General features: G+C 35.9%; 1 protein-coding gene across 50 annotated transcripts in view; it reads left to right on the plus strand.

The window, feature by feature from the left end:
- Positions 1 to 17,756, plus strand: part of sptan1 (spectrin alpha, non-erythrocytic 1) — a 67,593-nt gene that overhangs the window by 28,279 nt on the left and 21,558 nt on the right. For 12 of the 50 annotated variants that reach the window (NM_001098488.1, XM_021468824.2, XM_073934537.1 and 9 more), the window contains 19 exon segments: positions 2,576 to 2,774; positions 2,872 to 2,976; positions 4,687 to 4,719; positions 4,850 to 4,885; positions 5,114 to 5,161; positions 6,941 to 7,032; positions 7,183 to 7,327; positions 8,647 to 8,828; positions 9,113 to 9,212; positions 9,295 to 9,492; positions 9,588 to 9,734; positions 9,826 to 9,929; positions 11,217 to 11,379; positions 11,616 to 11,630; positions 14,394 to 14,525; positions 14,626 to 14,763; positions 16,254 to 16,358; positions 16,452 to 16,660; positions 17,564 to 17,684. In NM_001098488.1, the coding sequence (NP_001091958.1) occupies positions 2,576 to 2,774; positions 2,872 to 2,976; positions 4,687 to 4,719; positions 4,850 to 4,885; positions 5,114 to 5,161; positions 6,941 to 7,032; positions 7,183 to 7,327; positions 8,647 to 8,828; positions 9,113 to 9,212; positions 9,295 to 9,492; positions 9,588 to 9,734; positions 9,826 to 9,929; positions 11,217 to 11,379; positions 11,616 to 11,630; positions 14,394 to 14,525; positions 14,626 to 14,763; positions 16,254 to 16,358; positions 16,452 to 16,660; positions 17,564 to 17,684 (2,272 nt within the window). 50 annotated transcript variants of the gene reach the window in all.

Genomic DNA, 17,756 nt, shown 5'->3' on the forward strand with positions numbered 1-17,756 from the left:
GTGGTCATTCCCTGCTGCTGCTCTTCATAGAACTGCTGTCACGTTTTTAAATCTGCATTTTTATTTTGCCTGCTGATTCAGCCGATTGTTATGCCAGTAGTCGAACCCTTGTTTGTGTTCCCAACTCATGTTTGCTTTTGCAGAGGGATTTCCAGGTCATTTGTTAAAGGAACGCTCCACTTTTAATTTAATGGTCATTTTACAAGTCACCTAGAGTTGAGTTTTAATGGTTTTGACTCCATTTAACCTACCATCAGGTCTGGCAGTAGCAATTTTAGCTTAGCTTAGCATAAATCACTAAATCAGATTAGACCATTAGCATCTTGCTCTAACAATTTAAAAAAAGATTTTAAACAATTTTCCTATCTAAAGCTTAGCTTGTAGTTACATTGTTTACTAAGACTGATTGATAATGAAAAGTTGGTAGTTTTTTAGCTTGATGTGGCTAGGAACTATACTCTCGTTCCGGCATAATAAGGAACTTTGCTGCTGTACCATGGCTGCAGCAAGTGCAATGGAAATACGCAGCAGCACTTGAAAATAGGTCCCCAGCTAGTAGGGGTGTCAAATCGAAATCGATCGAAATTTATGGTCAATTTCGATTATCAAATTAAAAAATAGAATCGTCGATGCTGCCACGCCCCAATGTCACGTCAGCTTGGCTTGCCAAGCGGGAAAAAAACAGGCTTGTTGAAGTGCTTGTTAAACTGCAGAAGCAGGAGACCCGTCGACAGAACTTAAACCCTCTCCTCTTTCAATGAAGTCGCCGGTGTGTAAGCATTTTGGATTTCCAGTGAGTTATGTTGACAACGTTCGTGTTGTCGACAAAAAAAAAACACAGTTTTGCAAGCTCTGCTATGTACGTATTACGTACGGTTCGTCCGATAGACAACAGCGGCATCGCGATCCTCCGCCCGCCCCCGTTGCAAATCCGCTCGCGAAAAGTACACACTCGGGCCCTGTTTACACTGTCTTTGTTTTTAAATGGCATTTTAGAACGACAACGATTTGATATCCACAGTGGCGTGTGGCATTTCTGAGCAGCCCTCCTTCCTCTCTACCTCTGAAAATGCACATCACGTGAAAACAAAGACACAGACGCACACACACTGTATTGCGCTCGAGACAGCAGGTCAAGGCAGTCAGAGGACTGCTTCAATCTTTCACTCACTTGTACTTAGTCATTTTAGCGAACACCTCAGATACTGTTGGCTGGTTCCTGTTGGTTGTGCGTCTTTTTTACCGACGCCATTATAACGACACAGATCACTGCCTATTCACGAGTCCCGCAGAATAAGTGATTGAAAGGTGGTAATTATGTGTGTATCTTGCCTTTATTCATTTACTGTATGATTTGTTTATGGGTAAAACAAAGACCATGCAGGTCAGGTAGTTTAAATGGTAGGCTACAAATAATTAATTGGTCATTAATTAATTAATTATTCATAATCGAAAATCGAATCGAATCGTGCCTTTAGAATCGAAAATGTAATCGAATCGAGGATTTGGAGGATCGTGACACCCTTACCAGCTAGGTAAAAGCACTACATAATATCATTGCACCTGTTGCAGCCATGGTACAGCATTAAAGTTCCGTATCATGCCAGAATGAAAGTACAGTTCCTTTACATCAGTGGTTCATAACCGGTGGGGTGCGGACACTCTCGCGGGGGGGTAAATTAAGTGATGGTCAATTGTCATCTCTCTTGGTCGTCAGGTCATGGGATGTATGTTGCTCTGTATTCAAATGTTATAAATTCAAAAACACCACATTTTGAATTTTTAAATGCAGTATGTCAATTTAGTTTATTTGTGTGTGCTGTGCTCATTGACTAGAAAACTGCGCTCATTTGTTTGATTTCTCCTCGAGAAGCAGTGTAAGCCTCAAAAATTTAAGGTCCTTGCTGTTGCTGAGTCCGTAACTGTCAAATTCGTTTTTTCACATTAGTCATTTGGTGGCCCACAATTGTCAAAAACACCCCTCAAAATATTTTCTACGGATGCGAAAAAATGCTGAAAATCGAACCATCCAATTAAATTTTTTTGACAGATGGAAGTTGCAGAGGCTGCAAACATATAAACCGTGAGTTCATATTTAGTATGTATATATATATAAAACGAATAAACTAGTCAGAATATAGGATACCAATAACTCTTTGCTTTAGTTTTTGTAAAACACACGCAGGCCCCAACTGCAATAAACCAGCTTTGGGGGGACCCAGCTTGCAAAAGGTTGAGAACACCTGCTTTACATAATGACCTAAAATAAACAACGACTTTTTATTTTCCTTATTTCTTAGTACATAATGTAACTACAGAAGAGTCAAGCTTTAAATGGGACAATTATCGAAACTTATTTTGAATGAGATGCTAATGGTCTAATCCGTTTTAATGATTTATGCTAAGCTAAGCTAAAAGTGACCCACCAGATATTGAGATCAGCTGAATAGATTTAAAAATGGTTAAACTCAACTCTTTAACTCTAATGGGGTTGAAAAATGAGCCAAAAAAAGCATGGAGTGTTTCTTTAATATGTGAGTATTTCTCTATTCATCCCTCTTTCCTTTTTTAACAGGTATGGTACACTGCTAGAGTTGGGAGAGAAGAGGAAGGACATGCTGGAGAAGAGCTGCAAGAAGTTCATGCTTTTCCGTGAGGCGAACGAGCTGCAGCAGTGGATCAATGAGAAAGAGTCTGCGCTTACTAACGAGGAGGTGGGATCTGACCTGGAGCAGGTGGAAGTGCTGCAGAAGAAGTTTGATGACTTCCAGAAGGTATGTTTCTTTTATAGATCTGTGACGTGGCCTACTATTAAGTTAAAACAAATGTTGCCCGAGTTTAAACACTTGTATTTTGTTTATTGTTTACCAGGATCTGAAAGCAAATGAGTCTCGGCTGAGGGACATAAACAAGGTGGCGTCTGAGCTGGAGTCTGAAGGTCTGATGGCAGAAGAGGCTCCTGTGGTTCAGGCCCAGGTGTGAAAAAAACAACAATACACCGTTAAACACACAATTTTGATAAAAAGTTTGGGGTCGCTAAGATTTTTGTTTGTTTATTTTTTTTAGTTTGTCATGGGGGCCAGTTCATGAAAAGCATGTTAAATGAGGGGCTGGAGACATATGACTTGTAGTATGAGTTAGCATAATAGCTTAGAAATGTTACGATCCTCCCCTGCCGTCCAAAGCCACGCCTCCTTCAGTCATGAACCCGCAAATGCGCACTGATAAGATATAACACTAGATCGTGCCATTCACCTGTTCGAAAACTCTAAGGACACGCAAACTTTATCAAGCATAGTTGTTGATAGACCAGCGGGTGCAGGAGTTTTATATTTCCTCAAAACTGAGTCACAGGCTGTCACTGGTCAAAAATAACTGAATGTGTGAATATAAATCAAATTTCACCTCAGTAAAGCTGGTTAGGCGGAAGAGCACATTTACTAATGATTTGTATTAAACTAAATAAAAATTAGATCGCAAAAAAAAAAGTGCTAAAAACAGAAATATCCTGTTATATTTTTTACATTACACTTATGTTTACATTATCAATTTAACAAATGACTTTTCGTTTTCAATTGTGCTCGCTGATCCTCGTAATTTTCAGCTCCTTTTACACTTGAACAACTAAACGATTGCTTAGGTCTGTATAACCGACTATATTATCGATGCTGGAAAAGGTACTCCATGAACTTGAAAATAGCCAATCTTTTGCCGGTCGTTTTCAGTGGCTGAACAACACCACCGTGCATTTAAACCCATTCATTATAAAGAACACCGTATACAAGCTTTACGTGACTAAAATTGTTTTAAAACAGACCTGTCTAAAAGTAATATTTCAGCCGTGGTGTCACCCTTCAGATCGTTGTTTTGAACTGCATAACATCATTTCCCTCCAGCATGCAAAAGTAACTTCGATATTCAGGGTTTAGAAAAGTTTTGATTCTGCAATTTTGGCAGAAGCACTTTGAGAAACTAATTTTTTTTTCATGCATACAAGGCCACGATTGTCTTTAAGAAAAAAGTTGAGGTTGATGCAGAGTTTGCCAGATGACGTCTCTCTGTCAGCGTGCTTTATGTGTTCGTGAGAGTGACGTATCTGTGTGCTTCAAAGAGGCTGCGCAAAAATTCAAATTGAAATTTGTTTACAGACAGTTTGAGATAACTCATAATTGAGTTATTTGTCGGTCTGACAAGATTTAATTGGATGAAGTTTATTTTAGTTTTATGCCTTATCCAGAATATAAAATTACATGTAAATATATTTAGATCATTAACTTTAATCATTACTATTGGAATGTGAAGAGACTTTCAGCCAGCACAACAAAACGTTTCAATTACCTACTGCACCTTTAACAAATAAATGTACGTATAAGAGATATGAATACAACAAATCTTACCAACCCCCAATTTTTTCTATAGCACACATCATGTTTTCGAATTTATGCAGTCATTTCACTCATGAATTTTATGTTTACATTGAAATGTAGGAGAATATAGAGTAGTCAACATTTGAACTGAAATGAAAGCTTGTGGTCCACTTCAAATGTCGACTACTGTATATAAAATTAACACTTTTATTCCTGAATGATGAGCATTATTGTTATGGAGATCTTACCTGTTATTTTTTCCCTTTCTCCCTTCAACCCTCCATTCCCTCATCCCACAATCCCTTCATCCCACCATCAGCAAGTAGAGGTGCTGGGCTCAGCTCCTGGCAAGGTCACTATTGTTTAATGTCATTCATGTCGTCTCTTCAAGATCATCTGCATGCCTGCATGAAACAAACACAAATATTGTGATTTATTTATTTTTTGACTTGTACTAATTATTATTATATTTTATTTTGCAGGATGAAGCAGACTCCAAAGGTGCATCTCCATGGAAGGTAATATAGCTTAACGTTTCTCTCATTCTCATATTATTCCCATGATCTAATCTTGGTTTCAATTTAGTCATTTGGGTATTGTTTAACCTTTATGTCATCCACAGTGGTTTTTGGTGACTCAAAATGACAAAAACAATCTGGTTCTTTTATTCATAGTGACACACTCTTGACTGGTGTCTTCTGTTCTTTTCCTACTCTCTGTCTGTTAATTTATCCAACTCAATATAGTCTGTTCGCTTGGCTGTTCAAACAACGGCCAACTTTAATACTATCAAGGTAAGATTCTAGGATCTTCGTATCCGTCTTTAGACCTTCCCTCAACCCAACCCACTAAATCCTGCATTGTGCCTTTTGTACCTGGAGGACTAACTCATCGTGGTGTTCTTGTATTGGGGTTCCCTGTGTCCCATCACTGAACCATCGGCTGTGCAGTTGCATCCGCTTTATTTCCATTCACAAGTCCTTGTTGAGCATTTGAATTAACTCCTTTGTGTCTTGATGTTTTGGTGGTGGTCAAACAGAAATTCCAGAATGCATTATTTAACGCTTCTTTTTCAGTTTATGGCCGATGCATCCACCAACGATTTTATTTTGTCTAACTTTCATCACTCATCCCACATGCTTAAATGTTGTAGACGTTCTGTTTGTGTTGCTTATTTAGGGCTGGGTGGTATGACCAAAGTTCTACTTTACGGTGTTAGTCATCTGATTTTAAGGGATATTTTTATGTTGTATTTACCTAATTGGGTTGTTAAATCTTAGAAAAGCAACAAAAAGAGCAATAATAATAAATAAACATTAATAATTCAGAATGGAAAGAATGTTTTTTTTTTTCTTAAATTTTGACCTTCTTATATAGGCAAATGTTTTATACTATTAAAACTATAAAATATGGTATTTTTGCCAATATTAAAAAACTCTCTTTATCTGAGCTAATGCCGATTATATTTTCTGATTGTGTTTTTCAGAAGTGGTAATTTACAAGCTCAGGTTTGAGATTTTTTTTTATTCCCTGTATGTGAAATGCCTTTACAGCTCCGGCTGCAAGAGCATCAAAAGTCGCGACATTGATCTCATATTTAAAAGGGCCATTGCAGCATATCAGCAAATTACTTACATTCCCGCATAAAAACATGCCTTTTAGTGTGAAAATGTTCCAAGCTTTTTAGAGCTGCACAATTAATCGAAAAAAGATCTTGATTCGACCCCCCTAGACGATCTTAATCCAGCATTTCTATGATTCTGCCAATCATATTTTAAGGAGCAAAGGCAGCTGCACAAGTCTTCACACTGTTTTACATACGTTGCTCTTTGCAACGTGGACACCTCTAAATGGTGTTGAAAGAGTCACATACTGTTTATCAGCAATAATTCACCCAAAAATGTAATTTGTGTCTTCATATTCCCTGACAAACATATCAAACAAGACTAAACAATTCATGATATAACTTAAAATTGTGTATTTGTACTTTAATTTTTCTAGCCTAATGTGAATCGGTCATGTTATCAGTCATGCATTAGGACCTGGGGGAAAGTGTTAGTCGGCAGAGGCTGAGGCACTATAAAATTGACTGTTTAACTTGCAGAGCAATATTGCACACAGAGTTATTCTGTACTCGCGTTCGCAGGTACAAGTCTAATCAAATAGTTACTCTAGATCACTTTGAGTTCTCCAACCAACGCTTCCCTTAGTCTCATAAGCAGCATCTTCCACGTGAGTTAGCCACACCCACTTCATATAACAGTATATTAGAAAAAATTAATTACAGTTTAAAATTTATTCCACTGTAGCGATTATATACCGTCACACCTCCCAGCCCTACACTCGTTCATACTTTAGTTCTTTCTGCTGGTATGAAGAGCAAAGTATGACGCAAATGATTTAGAAACATTTCTGTAGTGCTTTAGAATAATGTATTGGCTGTATGTTGCTAAACGTGGTTTGCTTGTTTTATCACTCAAGGCGTGGCTTCATGGAGGCAAATCTGCAGTCAGAAACCATGCCAAAAATATGACATATAATCTGGGTATTAATGCTTTTGCGTTTGCATGTAGGAGCTGAACAACCGCTGGAGGTCTCTGCAGCAGCTGGCTGAAGACCGAAGCAACATGCTGGGCAGTGCTCACGAAGTTCAGAGGTTCCACAGGTATATATGCGCAACTGATACAAACAGATAAAGACTGTTTTACATATTTTTATTAATGTGATGGTTTTACTTGGATCAAATGAGTCACGTGGAGATCAGAGGTATCCAGTGTGTGATTCTATTTATTTATTTTATTTAATTTTTTTACAGAGATGCAGATGAGACCAAGGAGTGGATCGAAGAGAAGAACCAAGCCCTGAACACTGATAACTATGGCCATGACCTCGCCAGCGTGCAGGCTCTGCAGCGCAAGCATGAAGGATTTGAGAGAGATCTAGCCGCTTTAGGAGACAAGGTGAAGAGTTAATAGGGTATATGCCAAAGTATGCTAAAGGACTTTTAATTCGTCAGTAACCTGGGTTAAGCACTTCTATTGAACTGTATGCCATTGCAAAATCGGCGCATTTAAGGTCTGTTTTCTTTCAAAATCAGCGCTCTCCACTGGCTGAGTGATATCCGATATCAAGTGGGTCTCAGACTGTACAAGAAGCACTGCTCTAAATTAAAATTTTCCCTGCCATGTCTTTAAAATATGAACATTATTTTACCCCAGTATATTCAATGGAGCTTCTGCACTAGCCTGCCGATTCTGATGGGCGTGTGCGAGTAAAAGACCTTATGTCTCGTTTTACGCTTAAGCAAAAAAAATTTATGCCAAAGTCTATTTAACTGATTGTATTTTGATTAATTATAGCATTGATGCTGTACAAGGAACCATATAAAAAGGATAAAAAGTCACATTAACCGTTCACCGGAAGTTTATCAGTATGGGAAGAGGCACAAGCTCTGCATATACCCTATTGTTGGATTACTTTGTAGTTTCTTGCTTTATTCCTTGTAAAACATCTGCTAAATATGTTGGTCAACTTTAAAACTTTAATGACGCAGACTGATTAGGTTCTTTATCTTCATTTGTGTTCCAAACATGAACATTTTAGATGAAATCTGAGAGTTCTCTCATCCTCCATATAGAGCAATGGTCCCCAGAGTTCAGAAAAGGAACCAGTAGCTAAACTGTTATCATGTTTACATTTGTTCACCAATTATCTTCTCTTTCATGTCAGGTCAGAGTTCTTTTTCTATGGGCAGTATATCATGTTGTCATTAAAGTCAGCAGCTCAACGCACAAACGCTGTATAGTATATAGTATAATGTTTATAGTAAAAGCACACTCTTATCTGATATGAAAAACCTAATTGAACAAAGTCATTTTTACAGTTATTTTGGTGCACAAAAACTTTTTGAGCTTCGTATAATTACAGTTGAAGCACTGAATTTACATGTTTCGGTAATGTTTTTTGGTTTCTTTTCTGGACTTTGAACGTCTCCGGACATTTTCTGTACATGGAGAATGAAAAACTCTCTGATTTCATATAAAATATGAATGAAGATTTCAGAATTGAAAAGACATGAGACAACTTAAAGACGATCTAAATGGTTTTGGTGATATAACTAATCTAACCCTCCACCAGCTCCACTTGTCTAAGTCTTCTATGGGATTTAGTATGACTATCCAAAGGCAGTGTCTTTTGGGAATAGTCTGCAGCAGCTTAGCAGAGCAAAAACTATTCAGAGAGCTGTCATGTTTGAAATACCATTTCCCCTCTGTGGCAGGTGAATTCTCTTGGTGAGACTGCAGAGCGTCTGATTCAATCTCATCCTGAGGCTGTGGATGACATCCAGGAGAAGTGCACCGAGCTAAACACAGCATGGAGCAGCCTGGTGGGTCGTGCAGACCAGCGCAAAGAAAAACTGGGCAACTCCCATGACCTGCAGCGCTTCCTCAGTGACTTCAGGTAGAGAAACGAGATGGAAAATGCAAAAACCAACAACTTAATAATATAGAACAGGGGTGTCCAAACTCGGTCTGGAGGGCCGGTGTCCTGCATAGTTTAGCTCCAACTTCCTTTAACACACTTGCTTGTGAATTTTTAGTATACCTAGAAAGAGCTCGATTAGCTGGTTCAGGTGTGTTTAATTGGGGTTAGAACTCAAATATGCAGGACACCCGCCCTTCAGAACAGAGTTTGGACACCCCTGATATAGAAGATACTTAACAAATCTGTTCTCTCTCCTTCAGAGATCTCATGTCTTGGATCAATGGAATCAGGGGACTTGTGTCTTCCGATGAGCTGGCCAAGGATGTTACTGGTGCTGAAGCCCTGTTGGAGAGACATCAGGTGCGTAAAAACACCTATACAGCATTGCAGAAGAGTTTTCCTTAACATCTTTTTAATACACTGACATGTTCACATTGTGTAGGAACACCGCACTGAGATCGACGCTCGTGCAGGAACCTTCCTGGCTTTTGAGCAGTTTGGACAGCAGCTGCTCGCTCGTGGGCATTACGCAAGCCCTGAGATCAAACAGAAGCTGGAGGCTCTTGACCGGGAGCGTGCTGACCTGGAGAAGGCCTGGGTTCAGCGCAGGATGATGCTGGACCAGTGCCTGGAGCTGCAGGTCAACAGAAACCCTTGAGTACATCTCATACAACTCTTGGATGTTTGAAGATGTTTCCCTCAAATGATGCCATGTTCCTTTTTTGTCTCCCTCAGTTGTTTAACCGTGACTGTGAGCAGGCTGAGAACTGGATGGCTGCCCGCGAAGCCTTCTTAGCCAGCGATGACAAGGGAGATTCTCTGGACAGTGTGGAGGCGCTCATTAAGAAACACGAGGACTTTGATAAGGCTATCAATGTGCAGGTCAGACGATCATATGATCAAGTTCTAAATCTTTGAATTGTTTGAATGTTTTTATTCAGAACTAATCAATTCAATTCATGAATTCTCACAGGAAGAAAAGATTGCTGCACTGCAGTCTTTTGCTGACCAGCTCATCAGCGCTGACCACTATGCCAAGCCTGAGATCTTCAAACGACGCAGTGAGGTCTTGGACAGGTCAGTGTTCTCTTTTTTTTCCTGCTTAGATTGAGTAAATAGGTTGACATTTGGGGTTTGAGCTTATGTTTGAACTTACATTTTAAGCCAAGTTAAGGTTTGAGTTAATGTTTGTGAATACGTTTGGGTTGATGTTTGAGCTCACGTTCTAGGCAAAAGTAAGATTTGGGGTTAACGTTTGACGTTAACATTTTTGATCTTACGTTAGAGCAACGTAGATCTTGCCTTGATCTTACCTTAACATGTTTGATCTTACGTTAGAGCTTACATTTTAGGCAAAAGTAAGGTTTTGGGTTTACATTTGAGCTTACGTTTCAGACAGGTAATATTTAAGGGTAACGTTCGAGCTTGCGTTTTACACAAAGGTAAGATTTAAGGTTAACGTTCGAGCTTACATTTTAGGCAAAGGTAAGGTTTGGGGTTTACATTTGAGCTTACATTCAAACATGCGTTTTAGGAAAAGGTCAAGTTTGGGGTTAACGTTTGGAGTTTATGTTTGAGCTTGCATTTTAGGCAAAGGTAAGGTTTGGGGTTTACAATTGAGCTTATTTTTGAGCTAACATTCAGGCTTGCGTTTTAGGCAAAGGTAAAGTTTAGGGTTAACGTTTGGAGTTTATATTTGAACTTACGTTTGAGCTTGCATTTTAGGCAAAGGTAAGGTTTGGGGTTTACATTTGAGCTTTCATTCAGGCTTACGTTTTAGGCAAAGGTAAAGTTTGGGGTTAACGTTTGCGAATAACGTTTGGAGTTTATGTTTAAGCTTGCATTTTAGGCAAAGGTAAGGTTTGGGGTTTACAATTGAGCTTATTTTTGAGCTAACATTCAGGCTTACGTTTTAGGCAAAGGTAAGGTTTGGGGTTTACGTTTGAGGTTACATTTTAGACAAAGGTAAGATTTAAGATTAACGTTTGAGCTTAATTTCGAGCTTCTGTTCAAGGTTGAGGCAGAGGTAAGTTTTGAGTTAATGTTTGGGGTTAACGTTTGAGCTTGACTTCGAGCTTAAGGTTGTGTTAATCTTTGGGGTTAACGTTCGAGCTTAAGATTAAGTTCTTATTGGGGTTAACGTTCGAGCTTCTGATCAAGCTTAAGGTTCGGTAGAGGTAAGGTTTGAGTCAATGTTTGGGGTTAACGTTTGAGCTTAAGGTTGAGTTAATGTTTTGGGTTAAAGTTTGAGCTTCTTCTGTTCAAGCTTTAGGTTGAAGCAGAGGTAGGGTTTTAGTTCATTTTCAGTTTGGGTTAGACTTAAGTTAAAATGAAGTTAAAACAAGTTTTGCTACTGACCTCCAGGTGGCTCCGCCTCAAGGCTCAGATGATTGAGAAACGCTCCAAGCTTGGCGAGTCACAGACTCTACAGCAGTTCAGCAGAGACGTTGACGAGATCGAAGCTTGGATCAGTGAGAAACTCCAGACCGCCACAGACGAGTCTTACAAAGACCCCACCAACATCCAGGTAACATCACACTTCAGACATCAGACTTAAATTATATATATATGTCAACTTTTTTTTGCAAAGATGCTAAGGTTCTAATGGTGAATATCCCGCTTAAGTCTAAAATTGTAAGTCTTTTAATGCCATAATACATTTCTGTTTTTCTTGATATCCCCGTTTTAACCAACCCCAAGTGTTTTAATATAACGGAAATGAAACTGAACCTCTGTCTGTGTTCCCCCGTTGTTTGTTTCTAGCTGTCCAAGCTGCTGGTAAGTGCAGTAGTGTGTCCGAGCTAACTAACCCCAGTAGGTTCTCTCCACTTGTCCGTCATCTCATTGTTTTGTCTGTAAATGTGCATTTGAGTTTCGTCTATTATGTCTGGCTTTGTTTAGCATCATCAGTTGTTTGCCGTTGACCCCTTCCCGAACCCCAACGTTGCAGCGTTTAATTTTTAATTGCTGGGTGTGGCCTCCATTTTTTTTTTTTTTTTTTTTTTTTTTTTTTTGAAGTTGGGATGTCTTGGTTTAAATTTGTTCCACAAGGAAAAGCTGAGCCTCTTAGAAAGAAGGATCTTAGAGCAAATTTAGACCATATTTTTGGCTGTTCAGAATAGCATTGCTGGTAACTGCATAATATTCTTTGCTTTATTTTATTTTTAAATAAAGTTTCAGGCATTATATTAGTATTATTATTAGTTATTAAATAAAAATTATTACTTATTTGTATTTTGTATATAAATGTATAAAGCCACTATTAATGTTAATATTTTTTATTTTACAGTGAAATAAATTATTGCAAATAAATAATGGAAATAACTATTTTTTAACTGTATTTATTAATTAGAACAAATACAGTAATTCTACAAATTAATTATTATTATTATTATTATTATTATAATTATTCTTATTGTTGTTTGATCTTGATAAATCTCATAAGTCACCCAGATATTACATGCAAACAGTTTAGATATTATGTCTGATATGCATGCTGCAGAACTAGAATCCATGTTATGGACTGCTATTAGCTATAAAAGTCTGCTATTCTGAACATCCTGTGTAAACCCAGTGAGAGAAGTCGGAGAGGTGCTTTCAAACAAGTAATTGTGCTTTGCTTTTTGTGGAGAACAGTAGTTTTTACATGTGCGCTACAGCCAGAATCCATATGCAACTTCAGAACCAGTAGTCCAGCTTTCTTTTGAGTGTGTAAGCAAATGCTTTTGATGAGCCGCTTGGAAGTGCTTTTTCCTTCTCTCCTTTTTTCTGGGTTTTAAAAATGTGGAACAAACTCAGACAAAACATCCCAACTCCTCTTAGGTTCTCCAAAATGTTCATTGTGTGCTGGATGATGTCCAGTTCATTTTTACTGAATGTTCCATCAGGCTTTGAATGTGTCCCACGTCACGTGTTTGGTCCTTGTTTGGTGGTTTGTAAATTCACAGTCACTTCACTTTTTTTGTGTGTGTTTTTTAATGTGATGTACGCATTTTATTTTTTATTGTAAAACAAATTCGACGTCAACTTTTCACTAAGGCATACAGCATAAATTCACACACATCAGTTACCATACGCACTTTCACTGTAACTGAGGTAACGGACAACACAACACAACACACAAGGCATAGGACGATATTGAATATTTTTTTGCTGCAGTAATTGCTGAAATGTATTACAATATATAGTATTATCACAAAATTGACATAAGCTGCAAAAAGTATTTTGTTAACAGTATAATAACAAAAAAACTCTACAGTTCCTAAACGTTTTCGTATGAAGGACCAAAAACCAATATCATTGATAGCTATGGACTCGAAATAAATAAACCAAACTATTTTAGAAGTATTAAAGTTGCCAGTATTTCATTACACAATATTAAATAAGAAATATCATAATTATATTAACTAATGCAGAATTACTTTTTAAATTACAACTTACTGCAATACAAACATAAGCAATCACAAATATAACAAAGTGGAGTTCAATGCTGAATACGCTAGCAAGCAGAATCTGCCTTCGCCTTGATTCGCTCACCAAAGTCTCTGCGTTATCCGAAATCTGTCGTATGTACATTTTAAACTAAATCAAATTAAGTTACACTATTTAAATTAAAACATTTAATTATAGTTACTTTTTGTAGGTTAACAACAAAACAAACTAAATAATACTTTAGTTAAAATAAATAGTTACATTAATAGTTAAAATAATAGTTACATTAAATTTTAAATAATAATTGGATGGTGGGCCAAATGAAGAGTTACATGAGCCATCTTTGGCCCGCAAACACTAATTATGGCATGTGTGCTCTATTGCATATAGATGCTTAGGGAACACATTTTCCGACCAATTAATTACTAAAAAATTATGAAGTACTATAGCTAAACCTTTACAATTAGGTCTCATTAATAAACAGTGTAATAACTAACATCAAACGAGAGAGAAAGCTGTATTTTGCCACATACTTTGTTTTTGACAGTTTAAAAGAATTCAGCTGATTATTATTATTATTATATATGTGTTATTAGCATTATTAGCGATTAGCTCCATTACAGCAGTCACAACTTTAAAAATGATTCATGAATAATTAACCAATGAATGAACATTTAAATGAGCATATTACATTGAATTAATTATAACCAATTTTTTTTTTATTTAAGTTTTATCATCAGTTTAGTTTGATTAACTAATAATACAGCTGTATTGTAAAGAAAGACGGATCGTTTCTAACATTAACAAACAATAGTCTATAAAGAGGTCTTTTAAGCATGTCATTGGATAGATTAACGTAAATAAACCGCCTACCGGGTGGTTTGGAGTTAAAAAGCGTACTAGAAGTTTAAATAAGATATCATTATTCACTTTGAAGTGCTCACGATAACAATACCATGCATGTTCATTATTGCAATATAGTGTATTTTTGAATATGAATAGACAATACATCTAGATATGAGAGCTATTGCATTTTTCACAGCTGCAGCAATGCATGACTTCACCGTGTGGCTCAGTTTTGCCATATTTCGCTTTTCCCGCCACTTTCAGAGCAAACACCAGAAACACCAGGCTTTTGAGGCTGAGCTACACGCTAACGCTGATCGTATCCGCGGAGTGATTGACACGGGCAATGCTCTCATCCAGAGAGGTGCCTGTGCTGGAAGTGAAGATGCTGTTAAGGTAACGCTTTCGGAGATTTTTCAGATATCGGGAGCGAGCTGGTGGTATTCGGTCCGTGCTCATTTTTGCTGTGGTCGTGCGTACATTGTTTTGTTTTCAGGCTCGTCTGAATGCTCTGGACGAGCAGTGGCAGTTCCTGGTCAACAAGTCTGCTGAGAAGAGTCAGAAACTGAAGGAGGCCAACAAACAGCAGAACTTCAACACTGGCATCAAGGACTTTGACTTCTGGTTGTCTGAGGTATTGATATGGGACTTATTAGCTACTTGGAATAGTTTGCATAATATTTATGATGAAGTATAATAGTGTTAGTTGATTTAATTATATTTATTAATGATAAGGGTTGTTATTGTTACTAGTTGGTAGGAACTTGTGTATGTAAAAATGTTTGTGTAATAATAATAATCATCATTATTTTTCTTATTATTAATTAATATTATATATCAATGATTATAGTATTATTAGATTATGTATTTATAACTGTTATTAATATAAATAATCAATTAATATAAATAATTTCATTATTGATAATAATTAATATAATAATATATCCCAATTAATTTGTATTGTTGAAATAATCATTTATAGTTTTATTATATAATAATGATTATTATTATTATGTAAATTATTATATTATTATTAGATTATTTATTAATAACTGTTGTCTTAAAATAATTGAACAATATTGTAAATAATAAACCAATTTTATAATTATTAATTACTATTATAATATATTGCATTACAACTAATTTGTATTATTGTTAAAATAATGATGATTAATATTTTTATGTAACAATAATAATCATAATAATCATAATAATTATTATTATTATCAATTAATATTATAATATATTGTATAACAACTAATTTGTATTGTTAAAATAATAACAATTATTATTATTCTATATCAGTAGTTATAGCATTATCAGATTATTTATTTAAAAACTTGTCATAAAATAATATAATAATAATATAAATAAGAAAACATATTTTATTATTAATAAAAATAGTTACTATTATAATATTTTATATTACAACCAATTTGTATTAATGTTAAAATAATAATGATGATGATGATTAATAGTTTTTATGATAATAATAATAACTATTATTATTATTAATATTATATCATTGTTAATAGTATTATCTGATTATGTATTAATGACTTGTCATAAAATAATTTTAGAAATAATTATTCCATTTTAATAATAATAATTATTACTATTATAATATAATGTATACCAACTTATTTGTATTGTTGTTATAATAATAATAATAATAATAATAATAATAATAATAGTAATAATAATAGCCTTATCTAATAATAATAATTATTGTTTTTTATAATAGTAATAATAATTATTATTATATATCAATGTTTATAGTATTATCATATCCATTAATACCTGTTGTCATAAAATAAATAATATAAATAATACATTTTATTAATAATAATAATAATTATTATTATTATTATATATTGTATCGCAACAAATTTGTATTATTGTTGAAATAAACTTTAATACAATTGATAATAAAATAATAATGTTTAATACAGAAGCTATTACTGTTATTACTGTTATAAATAATTATTATATTATTACTATAAATAATTATTATATTATTATTATAAATAATAATAATTAAAAATTCTCATGCAATTTCTTTAAAAGCTTTAACTGGAATAATTTCACTTAATTCTGGCATTTTGTTTTTTCCTGTTTTACTAGGTTGAGGCTCTTCTTGCCTCTGAGGATTATGGGAAAGATCTGGCTTCAGTCAACAATCTGCTGAAGAAGCACCAGCTGTTGGAGGCTGATATCTCTGCTCATGAGGTAAAACACCAAGCAGAAGCACACCCTGAGTATTCAATCTGTGCTTCACTGGGTTCTGGTCAAAGCTCATCTTCGTTGTCTTTGTTCTTGCAGGATCGTTTGAAGGATCTTAATGGCCAGGCTGACAGTCTGATGGCCAGCAACGCTTTCGACACATCTCAGGTCAAAGACAAGCGGGATGCCGTTAACGGACGCTTCGGCAAAATCAAGAGCATGGCAGCGGGACGGCGAGCCAAGCTGAACGAATCGCATCGTCTGCACCAGTTCTTCAGGGATCTGGACGATGAGGAGTCCTGGATTAAGTATGCTTTACGTCATTCAGATCACACACTTTAGTTTGAGAAGGTTGGGGAAGGGGGTTGTCAAACAAGTCAACTTCATTGGTGCCTTCACACTCACAGAAATATTTTTGCTGTTCTAACTTCTTATTTAAAAAGAGGTGGAATAATACAATTCATAAGTTTTTTTGTGTACGACTTAATTGTGTTATGTTCAATCGTCTTAAATTTGTAAAAACAATAAGTTAACTTAATCGACTTGTGTTGAGAAAACATTAAGAAACAGTGCAGTGTTCGTCGAGCATTATAATAAGAAGTATCTGCTTCCTTCAGAACATCATTCAGGGATGACATTAAACCTAATAATACAAATTTCTTTTTTCAAATTGCCGTACAGTAATGAAAGGAGTTTTGAATATCAATAATTTTCAAGATATCGTATCGAAGTTAAAAATTACAGTATAGGAAAAATTCCACTGGTGGAAATTTAGCTCTTTAAGTCTTTGATAAACAGGGAAAATCAGTGAACTTTAAAATTGACACAATATTACTAGTTTATAATAACATGGAAATACTGGGTGGGGGAATTATGTAAATTTTATAATGATGCTCAAAAACCATCACAAACAAAGGGGGATAGGGGAAATTAGCAAGTGTACGCAACTAAACATATCAATGTATGCAAACTGTACATCTATTTGAGCACTATTAATAAATTATATTAAATCAAACTATAGTTCTTGCACTTCTCATACGTCAAATACGAGCTCCAAAATGCCAGCCCTTCACCTTCTTTTTTTGTCCTTGGCTGATCACATGCCTGATATTCTCATCTAACAAATGTGAAAATCTCTGAACAAATCTCTGAAATGGTGTGACTGTCTGCTTATGAGGCTGTACACAGTCTAATTTATGGTCTTCCATCAGGGAAAAGAAGTTGTTGGTGAGCTCGGAGGACTACGGACGTGATTTGACAGGGGTGCAGAATCTGAGGAAGAAGCACAAGAGGCTGGAGGCTGAGCTGGGAGCACACGAGCCGGCCATTCAGGTCAGCAGATCAAGCCCAACTGACAAAAATAAAAAAAGGACTTACTGGAGTTTAGTGAAAGTTAAGAGAGTC

The sequence above is a fragment of the Danio rerio genome, chromosome 21, assembly GCF_049306965.1.
Source record: "Danio rerio strain Tuebingen ecotype United States chromosome 21, GRCz12tu, whole genome shotgun sequence".
NCBI lineage: Eukaryota > Metazoa > Chordata > Actinopteri > Cypriniformes > Danionidae > Danio > Danio rerio.